The 13,152-nt window shown below is 40.9% G+C and overlaps 1 protein-coding gene across 1 annotated transcript in view; it reads left to right on the plus strand.

Annotated features, from left to right (window-relative positions):
• The first annotated feature begins 5,794 nt into the window (after positions 1-5,794).
• CD84 (CD84 molecule) overlaps positions 5,795-13,152 on the plus strand; it is a 33,959-nt gene continuing 26,601 nt past the window's right edge. The window contains exon 1 of the mRNA XM_010360738.2: positions 5,795-5,924. Coding sequence (XP_010359040.2) covers positions 5,879-5,924 — 46 coding nt within the window. The 5' untranslated portion in view covers positions 5,795-5,878. The remainder of the gene's footprint in view (positions 5,925-13,152) is intronic.

Genomic DNA, 13,152 nt, shown 5'->3' on the forward strand with positions numbered 1-13,152 from the left:
ATCATGGTGGATAAGCTTTTTGATGTGCTGCTGAATCCGGTTTGCCAGTATTTTATTGAGGATTTTTGCATCAATGTTCATCAGGGATATTGGTCTAAAATTCTCTTTTTTTGTTGTGTCTCTGCCAGGCTTTGGTATCAGGATGATGTTGGCCTCATTAAATGAGTTAGGGAGGATTCCCTCTTTTTCTATTGATTGGAATAGTTTCAGAAGGAATGGTACCAGCTCCTCCTTGTACCTCTGGTAGAATTCAGCTGTGAATCCATCTGGTCCTGGACTTTTTTTGGTGGGTAGGCTATTAATTGTTGCCTCAATTTCAGAGCCTGCTATTGGTCTATTCAGGGATTCAACTTCTTCCTGGTTTAGCCTTGGGAGAGTGTAAGTGTCCAGGAAATTATCCATTTCTTCTAGATTTTCTAGTTGATTTGCGTAGAGGCGTTTATAGTATTCTCTGATGGTAGTTTGTATTTCTGTGGGGTCAGTGGTGATATCCCCTTTATCATTTTTTATTGCATCTATTTGATTCCTCTCTCTTTTTTTCTTTATTAGCCTTGCTAGCGGTCTGTCAATTTTGTTGATCTTTTCAAAAAACCAACTCCTGGATTCATTGATTTTTTGGAGGGTTTTTTGTGTCTCTATCTCCTTCAGTTCTGCTCTGATCTTAGTTATTTCTTGCCTTCTGCTAGCTTTTGAATGTGATTGCTCTTGCCTCTCTAGTTCTTTTAATTGTGATGTTAGAGTGTCAATTTTAGATCTTTCCTGCTTTCTCTTGTGGGCATTTAGTGCTATAAATTTCCCTCTACACACTGCTTTAAATGTGTCCCAGAGATTCTGGTATGTTGTATCTTTGTTCTCATTGGTTTCAAAGAACATCTTTATTTCCGCTTTCATTTCGTTATGTACCCAGTAGTCATTCAGGAGCAGGTTGTTCAGTTTCCATGTAGTTGAGCGGTTTTGATTGAGTTTCTTAGTCCTGAGTTCTAGTTTGATTGCACTGTGGTCTGAGAGACAGTTTGTTATAATTTCTGTTCTTTTACATTTGCTGAGGAGTACTTTACTTCCAATTATGTGGTCAATTTTGGAATAAGTGCGATGTGGTGCTGAGAAGAATGTATATTCTGTTGATTTGGGGTGGAGAGTTCTATAGATGTCTATTAGGTCCGCTTGGTGCAGAGATGAGTTCAATTCCTGGATATCCTTGTTAACTTTCTGTCTCGTTGATCTGTCTAATGTTGACAGCGGAGTGTTGAAGTCCCCCATTATTATTGTATGGGAGTCTAAGTCTCTTTGTAAGTCTCTAAGGACTTGCTTTATGAATCTGGGTGCTCCTGTATTGGGTGCATATATATTTAGGAGAGTTAGCTCTTCCTGTTGAATTGATCCCTTTACCATTATGTAATGGCCTTCTTTGTCTCTTTTGATCTTTGATGGTTTAAAGTCTGTTTTATCAGAGACTAGGATTGCAACCCCTGCTTTTTTTTGTTCTCCATTTGCTTGGTAGATCTTCCTCCATCCCTTTATTTTGAGCCTATGTATGTCTCTGCCTGTGAGATGGGTCTCCTGAATACAGCAGACTGATGGGTCTTGACTCTTTATCCAGTTTGCCAGTCTGTGTCTTTTAATTGGAGCATTTAGTCCATTAACATTTAAGGTTAATATTGTTATGTGTGAACTTGATCCTGCCATTATGATATTAACTGGTTATTTTGCTCGTTAGTTGATGCAGTTTCTTCCTAGCCTCGATGGTCTTTACATTTTGCCAAGTTTTTGCGATGGCTGGTACCGGTTGTTCCTTTCCATGTTTAGGGCTTCCTTCAGGGTCTCTTGTAAGGCAGGCCTGGTGGTGACAAAATCTCTAAGCATTTGCTTATCTGTAAAGGATTTTATTTCTCCTTCACTGATGAAACTTAGTTTGGCTGGATATGAAATTCTGGGTTTAAAATTCTTTTCTTTAAGAACGTTGAATATTGGCCCCCACTCTCTTCTGGCTTGTAGAGTTTCTGCCGAGAGATCTGCTGTTAGTCTGATGGGCTTCCCTTTGTGGGTGACCCGACCTTTCTCTCTGGCTGCCCTTAAGATTTTTTCCTTCATTTCAACTTTGGTGAATCTGGCAATTATGTGTCTTGGAGTTGCTCTTCTGGAGGAGTATCTTTGTGGCGTTCTCTGTATTTCCTGAATTTGAATGTTGGCCTGCCCTACTAGGTTGGGGAAGTTCTCCTGGATGATATCCTGAAGAGTGTTTTCCAACTTGGTTCCATTTTCCCCCTCACTTTCAGGCACCCCAATCAGACGTAGATTTGGTCTTTTTACGTAATCCCATACTTCTTGCAGGCTTTGCTCATTTCTTTTCTTCTTTTTTCTTTTGGTTTCTCTTCTTGCTTCATTTCATTCATTTGATCTTCAATCGCTGATACTCTTTCTTCCAGTTGATCGAGTCGGTTACTGAAGCTTGTGCATTTGTCACGTATTTCTCGTGTCATGGTTTTCATCTCTGTCATTTCGTTTATGATCTTCTCTGCATTAATGAGTCTAGCTGTCAATTCTTCCACTCTTTTTTCAAGATTTTTAGTTTCTTTGCGCTGGGTACGTAATTCCTCCTTTAGCTCTGATAAGTTTGATGGACTGAAGCCTTCTTCTCTCCTCTCGTCAAAGTCATTCTCTGACCAGCTTTGATCTGTTGCTGGTGATGGGCTGCGCTCCTTTGCAGGGGGAGATGCGCTCTTATTTTTTGAATTTCCAGCTTTTCTGCCCTGCTTCTTCCCCATCTTTGTGGTTTTATCTGTCTCTGGTCTTTGATGGTGGTGACGAACTGATGGGGTTTTGGTATAGGTGTCCTTCCTGTTTGATAGTTTTCCTTCTGACAGTCAGAAGGACTCTCTGTTGGTCTGTTGGAGATTGCTTGAGGTCCACTCCAGACCCTGTTTGCCTGGGTATCAGCAGCAGAGGTTGCCGAAGATAGAATATTGCTGAACAGCGAGTGTACCTGTCTGATTCTTCCTTTGGAAGTGTCCTCTCAGGGGTGTACTCCACCCTGTGAGGTGTGGGGTGTCAGACTGCCCCTAGTGGGGGATTTCTCCCAGCTAGGCTACTCAGAGGTCAGGGACACACCTGAGCAGGCAGTCTGTCCGTTCTCAGATCTCAACCTCTGTGTTGGGAGATCCGCGGCTCTCCCCAAAGCTGTCAGACAGAGTCGTTCGCGTCTGCACCGGCTCCCGCTACTTCCCCTGTTGGTCTTCAGCTGTGCGCTGTCCCCAGAGGTGGAGACTACAGAGACAGGCAGGCTTCCTTGAGCTGCTGTGAGCTCCACCCAGTTCGAGCTTCCCAGCGGCTTTGTTTACCTACTTAAGCCTCAGCAATGGCGGGCGCCCCTCCCCCAGCCTCGCTGCTGCCTTGCGGATAGATCGCGGCAGACTGCTGTGTTAGCAGTGAGGGAGGCTTCGTGGGCGTGGGACCCTCCCGGCCAGGTGTGGGATATATTCTCCTGGAATGCCTGTATGCTTACAGCGCAGTATTGGGGTGGGAGTTACCCGATTTTCCAGGTGTTGTGTGTCTCAGTTCCCCTGGCTAGGAAAACGGATCCCCTTCCCCCTTGCGCTTCCAGGTGAGGCGATGCCTCGCCCTGCTTCAGCTCTCGCTGGTCAGGCTGCAGCAGCTGACCAGCACCGATTGTCCGGCACTCCCTAGTGAGATGACCCCAGTACCTCAGTTGAAAATGCAGAAATCACCGGTCTTCTGTGTCGCTCGCGCTGGGAGTTGGAGACTGGAGTTGTTCCTATTCGGCCATCTTGCTCCGCCCCCGAAGAATGCTTCTAAGCCAGGATCAAACAATGAGGAAGAAGACATAGAAGCAGCAGTGCCAGAAAACAAGCTGACATTAGACAGTCTGGCAGAAGGCTTCTGACTATTCGGGACTGCTTTTTAACTTCTTTTATGACATAGGCCCTTCTATGGTATGATACAGGCACTAAAACTAAAACAAATGGTAGAAGTAAGAAGGGGCACCATATAGAAACATTTTTAGAGAAATGAACAAACAAAAAAGTCAGACAAAAATTAAATGTATTCCTGAAAAGTTACACCAACTATGCCTATCTCTTCCACCTTCTCGACCTCTATCTCTTCTTCCTCTGTCATCCCTGAGACAGCAAGATCAACTCCTCCTTATCCTTCTCCTCCTTAGCCTACTTAACATGAAGATGATGAGGATAAAGACCTTTATGATCATCTAATTCCACTGAATGAACAGTAAACATATTTTGTCTTCATTATGATTTTCTTAATACCATTTTATTTTCTCTAGCTTACTTTTCTGCAAGAATATGGTAAATAATACATATGACACATAGAATATGTGTTAATCAACTGTGTTGTTGGCAAGGCTTCCAGTCAACAGTAGGCTATTAGTAGTTGAGTTTAGGGATGTCAAAAGTTATGCATGGACTTTCGACAGTTTGAAGGGACAGCACTCCAAACCCCTGCATTGTTTAAGGGTCAACTATATGCAGTATTATGTAAGTATATATGGGAGATGATCAGCAAGATTATTTAATGAGTGACTCTAGAGGCCCAGGTTACCTAGGAATGAGCTACCTGGCATGAGGACTCATCTCAGTCAAAAAAAAAAGCTGTACACATCCCCCAGGTCTCAGGGGTAGTGTCCTCAGCCTTCCCATTACTCCCCAAAACAGCTGGGTCAAACTGCTTAGCTTCTGGGCACAAATATTCATTACTATCACCATTCCCAGACAACATCTCCCATACACACATTACACAATCACTCGTATTCTTATTAACCAGGATGAAGACCCTCTACAAGAAATAGTCCTGTTACATCTAGCTCAGTTCCACCTAAGCATGCCTCTGCACCTGCTGTCTCTCATGACCAGGAGCCACAGTCTTTGCCAAGTGACACTTGCTGGCTTTTACTTCAGTTCACTAATTCACTGTGTGATATAGGGAAAGGTCACTTCCTCTCCTCCTGAGCCAGTTTCTCCATCTGCAAAATAGATTCAATAGTCTAAAAATCTCTTTCAACTTTAATTTTTATCAAACACTTTTTGTGTCCCTAATAAGGTGTGATCATAATCATAATGTTTCATGATGATATCATGGAATTATACATAATTATATATATAGTTATATTATATTATGTATTAATGTATTATATAATTACATATTATGGTACCATATATAAATATAATTATATATTATTAATATAATACTTAATATTGATTATATTAAATAATATGACATGTTGATTATATACATAATCATGTATTTGTGATCATTTTATATAACTATAATTATATAATTTTAATTGCTACAATTTTTAATCTCCTATCATACGTCAAAACATTTTTCCTCTTCCATATCCCCCACCACCATTCACCTAATAATAGTAATTGGTTCTTCGAGCCTTGGTTGGTTGTCAGTTTCTTCAGGAAGCCTACTCCAACTTTTCTTAGCCTGAGTTAGATGCCCCTATTCCTCTCATAGTTCCCTGTATTTTTCCTCTTGTAACACTTATTACATTATGTTGGAATTGCTTGTTTAGTTGTTGATTACTCCAAAAAAGAGTATAAACTCCATGAAAGGAGGGTGATTGATTGCTTTGTTGCTCTGTATATTGCCAACACCCAGAAGAGTGCCTGGCACATAGTAGGCACACAATAAATATTTGTTGAATAAATAATTAATGCTAGGCACTTTAAATTGGAAAAAACTAGCACAGTAATACAAAGACCAATGTTAACTAAATCAGTTAACTTGCACTTCCTTTCTTAAACGTGGTTATAAAAAGGAGGAAGAAAACTCAAGTGAAACTGACTCTGCTAGAACAGTGCCGTGCTTTTCCGCAGAAGGTTAGACCCTGAGAGAGATGGCTCAGCACCACCTATGGATCTTGCTCCTTTGCCTGCAAACCTGTGAGTTCTGACCCTTGCTGATCCGCTCCTGGTTTTCCATAAAGTTTTAAAAATTACCCTTAAGGAAGATATTGAACTGTCTTTTTGATCTGTGTTTAACAGAACACCCTGGGTCTCAGTATCTACTGTACTCAACAGGATGCAACTGGCTGGGGAGAGACTTAAAATTCAAACCTAAGTGTTTCTCAGCTTTAAAGTTTATATTTCTGAGTTTTATCTAGTTTTGGAGATCTCAGTTTCCTAAGGTCTGAGGCAAAACCTTCTCAGAGGAATCAGCACTTGGTAAACCCACCTACAAAGCCTGGCAAAAGAAAGATCATCTAAAAGCTTGAATGACTTACAAGCAGTCTTTTCTTGGCATTCAACTGTGATGGTGTTTGAGGGAGAAAATGTCTTTCCTAATTATAGTTGATTGTTCTATCAGGTTAGAGTGATGGATGACTCATCATTATCATTGTTGAGCCTCATCTCTATAAACTCCCTTTATTTTCAAAGCACAGTTAGAGCTATTACTCTGCTTTTATCCTCAAGAAAGTCTAAAATAAATGAGGAAGAGATTATTATCCCATTTTTTACAAATAGTCTCAAAAAAGAATTGGAGAACTTGAATTTAAAACCTTATTTTTCTCATTTATGGCATAACAGTAAACTAAAAGAACAACATGAATATTGATTGCTATTGGTACAAAGGAAATTATAACAACACAGTTCTGGGAGTGCTGTGTCATTGTACATATTATCTCATTAAATACAAACAACTGCTCTGTCTAACAGAAATTTACTATGTTTGGAACTTCTAAATCTACTTCTGGTATCTCTTGCCAGTTCTGAAAATACACTAGCAAAATTCTGGCTGTGAGTTAGAACCCTGGGAACCTAGTACATTAGGAATTTCTGAAAAAGGTAAAATCAATGCACCGTGATCTCTCTGGTTCCCTTGGCCATTTCAAGCTATGGCTCCTTTAATTTGAACTTCATGGAGATTGTAACCACTAGTCAGACCAAATTTTTGGAGCCTCTGCTGGTCGCTCTAGAATGACAGACAGAAAATGCAAGTAGATGAGGAAAAGTTGGTACTAGGGATGTCCCTAGTCTTCCAGAGAGAGATTAGACAAGGTAGCATTTGATACCACTTAATTTGCAAAACATTCTATGATGTTTATGCCTACATTTTTATGTTATCCATATGAAAACCATTGAGATGGGAAAGATAGATGTTATTAATCTCGTTATGCAAGAAAAATAATAAACTAAGATTTAGGGGTTAAAAAATTCACCTGAAATTTCACTACCTAAATTGGTAGAGCTGGAAATATACATTGGTTTTTCTAATCCCAAGGTTAATCCCAATCCCATTGGATCTTCTTTCTGCTCCACCTGACCCCTTCACTCATTGCTTTCAAATTCTTGATGCTCTTCAAAAGCTTAACACCTACTAAAATAAAAGGTAGCTCTAGGATACACTTCTTTCATCTACCCAAACTGAAATAAAGTTGTCAAAGCAGCTAGTAGTGAATTGCTTATGAGTTTTGTGACCTAGAGGAAGTTATATTCCTCCTCTGACTCTTGTTTCAGCTTCAAAATGGGGAGGGTATTAATACAGTAGAATTGTTTTGAGAATCAAAATGATGATAATGCATGTATAACACTTGGCATAGTACCTAAATATATTAAATGCTTAACAGATATTAGCTAATGCTGCTGTTTTTCACACTCGCTTTTCATGCATTATTAGGAAGAGCCATGGCTTTACCACACAGAGATCCTGGGCAGGACTCCTCTGCCAGGGAATTGTCCAAGGAATATAAACAGGAGAAAAGGTGGTGGGAGTTTGAGCTTAGGTGTTGGTTTATCGGGGTTCTGGAAAAGGAAACTAGGAGTGAGATACTCATTTCATTAAGGATCCATGAAAGGGGAATGGGAGCTTGTTTTATAAAAGTAAAGCCAGGAGTACTTTTTACGTACTGTCTACCTTTACTGAATTACATGTTTGCCTCTTAAGGATTATTCTGCAAACTTTTCTGAGCATAAAAGTATACCCTGAATTCCTCCTGCTGCTGTTCCTGGTAGAGGTAGTCCCTTACATTCAGTATTGGGCTTAGGAGTCTACACTTTATGCATTTCCCTGGAATTCAGAGCAGTTGAAGAGGCTGAGAAGCAGTGGAGAGATGCAGGGAGAAACCCCCATTTCCCCTCAGAAATTACCGACATAAGGAAAGTCTGAGTGTGCAAACTTATGACTGTTCTATGTTGGAAAAGTTTTCTCTGAGTCAAAATTCACAGTCTTATGCTCTGATGTCAACTTTCTGATCATGACTTTGGAAACACCATGACTCTGACTGTCTCTCCACATACCCTAGGAGACACTCCCACTCTGGGGGTAGGAGATAGAGGAGTCCACCAGTTTTAATCCTTGCCCATCCCCTCCACATATTCTGTCTCACACTCTTAAGTTTTCCTTTTCTCTGCCCCATTCCTATTTCTATTTATTCAACTCCCTGTCTTGTCTCCCATCAGTAATAGTAATAAATAACCATTTATGGAGCAATCACTGCATATTTGGCATTACTCTAAGTAGTCTACAGTTATTATTTTGTTTAATCCTTACAACACACTATGAGATAGGTACTGTTTATGTGTGCATATACAGATGAAAGCATTGATACACAGAGAGTCAAAGGTCATTTAACCAAAGAATGAAAGAAATAGAATTTAAACTTCAGAGTCATTAGACTTAACCTCGGAGTCATGCTGCCTCCACCCACTTTGATGCTGAAGTGGAGTAAATTACTCTCCCCACTATTAATGTTTGGGAATATGGCAGTAAAGAGTGATGATTTATTTAGTTCTGTCAAGACAGGATTATTTGGATAGAAGCTGTGCCTTTCTCTTAACTCACCCACAGAGGAAGAAGGAGCTGCTGGCAGGTCCTTGCCAATAACAGAAGTTTAGGCAGGGCAGTGAGGCAGAATACCCAAGCAAATAACCATCTCCAGACATGTTTCAAATATCATTCACTTTAATATTATTCAAATGTGATTTGAATTAGTTTCTTTAAACAAATGAAAGTCCAATATCAACATGATGTTGATTTCCTGTTGGATGTTGAACATGGTCATGGGCATTTCAGCAGTTGAGACTTAAAATTCCAAGAAATGAGTGGACTCACTGTGGGTAACTGCACCCCAACCATCATCCTGGGTCTCAAAGGCAGGAAGCATACCTGTGGAAGTATGCTGACAAAACAAACTGCCACTGATCTGAAGTCCTTGCATCATGGGGTCTTCAAGAAAAGGACAAGGCCTCTGTATTAGAATGAGATGTAAGCAGACAACTACATAGACATTCAGAAAAGGCTCAAAAGCAGAAATCCAGTTATAGAAATGGAAATATATTATATATGGGTAAAACTGGTTATCAAATACCCAGCTTCCAAACAGAGGGTGGGAAGCTGTTCCCCCTGTAATAACTCAGGCCTTCAGTGGAAGGTAGTGGAGGCCTACCTTGTCAGCTCCAACTGCTGAAGCAGTCCTGGAGATCAATATGGAGTCCAACAAGGCAGCCAGAGCACCTTCACAACAGGAGCCTGATGGTCAGTGCCAAGCCATTCAGGCTACTGAAGTATTCCTAAATCAAACCTTTCTTGTCTTGGACCTTAGGAGAGGGATGGACCTGTAAGTTTGGAAATCACTGGGCTCGTCTATGTGAAACTTGGAAGGAGGTATGAGCAATCAGTTGGGGGCTGATATAGGTGAAACTGACTAGGTACTCATGTTTCCTTTGTTATACTCAATGTTCAAGTACCCACTAATAGAAGGCAGCAATGTTAAAACAGTGGATGGGCCGTGATCTCATGTCTGTTTTGAGATTGTGTGTGTGTGTGTGTGTGTGTTTGTCTGTGTGTGTGTGTCTGTGTATGTGTTTGTGTGTGTGTTTTGGAGGAATCGATTCAAGTAAACCTAAATCCCAATAAAGGTGATATAAAGTAAAACTCCCAGGGGAAAACAACATATATTGCATGGGGGTAGTAGGTTCCTTTTTCTTAAAACCTCATGATCAAGGACTTTCCGTTGCTTTGGAGAATGACACAAAATTTCTGGCTGCCCAGCCCTGTGCTTCCTCTTTCCCTCTATGTCCCTTCACTCAATGAGAACAGTTATAATGGATTGTCTTCTGGGTACCACATGCTAAAGCTACCTCTGGTCACTCTCCCAGATCTACAATACTCAGCGATGTTTCACCCCCACTTTTTGACTCTAGGAAGCAGTGGGTGGAGAAGAGAGGGGAAGTTTAGCTAGTGCCACAAAAAAAAAAAGGACAAGAAATGTTTATCTGGAGGATCCTAAGAAAGTAAGGGGGTGGAAGTGTCTGTTAAGCAACAGTACAGTCTTCCCCATTTCCACTCTTATTAATAGCTACTTGCTCACTTTAACATCTCCCCAATACTCTAACTCTAATTTTTCCCTTCATAGCTGTCTACGGTGTTATTTTAGTCTCTTTGAAGATGTTTATTTGTTTTACATAGCAAACACCTGTAGTGCCAAGCATACGCCAGGCACTCTTCTAAGAGGTCTACAAATATCAACTCATTTAACCCTCATAATATTCTTATGAGGTCAAATATTGTGCTACTATTACCTTCACTAATGTGCTAATATTACCTTCATTTTAAAATTAGGGAAACTGAGGCACAGAGAGGTTACTGACTTTCCCTAGGGTTCATGGACAGTCCCTGACAGAGCCAGGATTCTAGCCCAGGCAGCCTAGGTCTCAGTGACTAACTCATTGTGCCACACAGGTGACTCCACAAGGCAAAGCTCCCCTTGGAACCACTAGACTCTTCTCCATTAGTACACACACTTGAGAGCACTCTCGTGTCATTTAATCCTCATAATTCCTCAAAGTGGCAGGACAGCTCTGTTTTATTTCTTTTACTAACTAGAACCCTCAGACTTAGCAAGTAAGTGACATTCATGGTCATTTAGCTAGTCAACAACAGACCCTTGACTCAAATGTGTTTCCTAATCCCTGGTTCAGGACAATTTTACTAACTATGCTGTGGGTCCCCATTCTGTGGATCTAAAAAATTTTCTTCACAAACAATATAGAATATAGAAAGAAGTTGCAGTTAGCCATCTGCTTCTTGTTAATAATCAGTTTAAATACTTGACCTTTCACATCAAGACCCAGAGATCAGTAAAGAGTCCTCTCTTGCCCTCACTCTTTCTCTTGCTGAGATTTTCTGCCTTGTTTTTCTATTGTCGGAAAAGGATAATTGAGTCAGTTGCAAGAAAAAAAATTTTTTTTTTAAAGACAGAGTCTTGCCCTGTCACCCAGGCTGGAGGGCAGTAGCACAATCATGGTTCACGGCAGCCTTGACTTCCTAGACTCAAGTGATCCTCCTGTCTCAGCCTCCCAAGTAGCTGAGACTACAGGCATGCATTACCACACCTGACTAATTTTTTTTTATTTTCTTTTTCACAGAGACGGGATCTCATTGTGTTACCCAGGCTGGTGTTCATTTTTTCAACAAACATTTAATAATCATCCACTAGTTATTGGAGGAACAGTAGTGATTGAAAAAAAGACTTGCATTCTTGATGATTGCATTATAGTAGCAGTGTATTGAGGGGATAGGTTGGGAGACAATCAATAAATATGCACAGGCAATGCTTTAGTGGTGATAACTACAATGAAGAGGATAGCAAGGCAAGGCAAGAGGAAATGATGGGGTGGGGATTGCTATTTTAGGCACAGTGACCAGGAAAGCTCTTTCTAATGAGGTGATGTTGGGACAAAAACCTGAACAAAGTAAGGAGCTGCTGAAAAGAGTGTGGTAGGAAAAGAGGAGAACAACGGTGCAAAAGCTCTAAGGCAAAGTGCCCTTGGCCTGTTTACAGAACAGACGGAGCTGATGTGGTTGGAGTAGGAGAGAAGTAGGGGCAGATCAGGCAGAGCCTAGTAGTGATGGTAAAAGTTATGAAAGGAGAATAGAGAGCTCCCCAAACTCCAAGGGTACACTGTGTTCATTTTTAATAGAATCTAAGGAGAACTATGGGGTTTTAGGTATAAATGACCTCTCCATTGTCATCTGTATTTGACTTTGGATTCCACCCAACACTTTCGTAGGTTTTGCTTGCCCAGCCTTGAAGAATTTTCCTCTCACCAGTTAAAAGCCTCATACCCCATCAATCTTTATACTTCATATGGGTTTCCGATTCTTTCCTTTTTTTTTTTTTTTTTGTTGTTTTTTCAAATATTCTTCTTTTTCTCACGATCCCTGTTGTCTTCTTCTAGTCAGTGGCTTTGAGCTACCTAACCATGAAATGTACATTTGTAAAATCCACCCATACACCTAGGATCATCCAGGGAAACAGGGTTATCATCTTAGACACAGAAAGGTGTATTGCATTGTGAAGGGTGCCCCAGCCCAATCCAGGAGGGGAAGTCAACTTCCAGTGAGCAACCAGTCCTCAGTGCTCTCTTTCAACACTGGTCATCCTGTCCTCTGGGTCCTGGGCTTCCTCTCTGCCATAGCTACCTAAGAGTCACAGTGAACAGGTTTCTCCATCTAAGCCTCCACCCCAGGGTTTCAGCCTTTTCTTGCTTTTGTTTCTCCTCTGGAGGTATGGCCTTTCTCCTACCTTTCCCATTTGTGTTCTGGCATAGGAAGGTCACAAAATTACACTGGAAAAGGTTGTAAATGTGGGTTACTGCTTCTTCGCTGGGCTCCCAAGGGTACTTAGTAAACACTTGATCCCCTTCATCAATCTCTTGTTGACTCCCTGTGGTGTTCCTTATAGTAACATTTCCTCCCAATTTTTACATTCACCAGAATAATAGCAACTACCATTTATATGTGCCAGGCATTCGCAATTGCATTTAATAATTATCCACGCTTTACAGATGAGGCACCTGAGGAAGAGTGAATTTCAGTAATTTTCTCAAGATAACACAGCTAGGTTCAAATATTCCTAGATTCAAAATCTGCACCTTTAGTCTGTATACCTCCTAGCTGGTCCCACTCTTGCCTCCTCACTGTTAGCAGATAGTCTCCCCTCCTACATTACTGAAGAGATGAAGGCCACCAATAATGATTGCCTTCCGTTTTATCCTATCTATTCCAAAATATCCACTCTGTATTAAGCACCTTCTATGTGTCCTCAAAACAATTCTATAAGGCAGGCATTATTATAGCCCATCTTGTAGTCAAGTAAGATGAGGCCTC

This window comes from Rhinopithecus roxellana, chromosome 8 (assembly GCF_007565055.1).
Source record: "Rhinopithecus roxellana isolate Shanxi Qingling chromosome 8, ASM756505v1, whole genome shotgun sequence".
NCBI lineage: Eukaryota > Metazoa > Chordata > Mammalia > Primates > Cercopithecidae > Rhinopithecus > Rhinopithecus roxellana.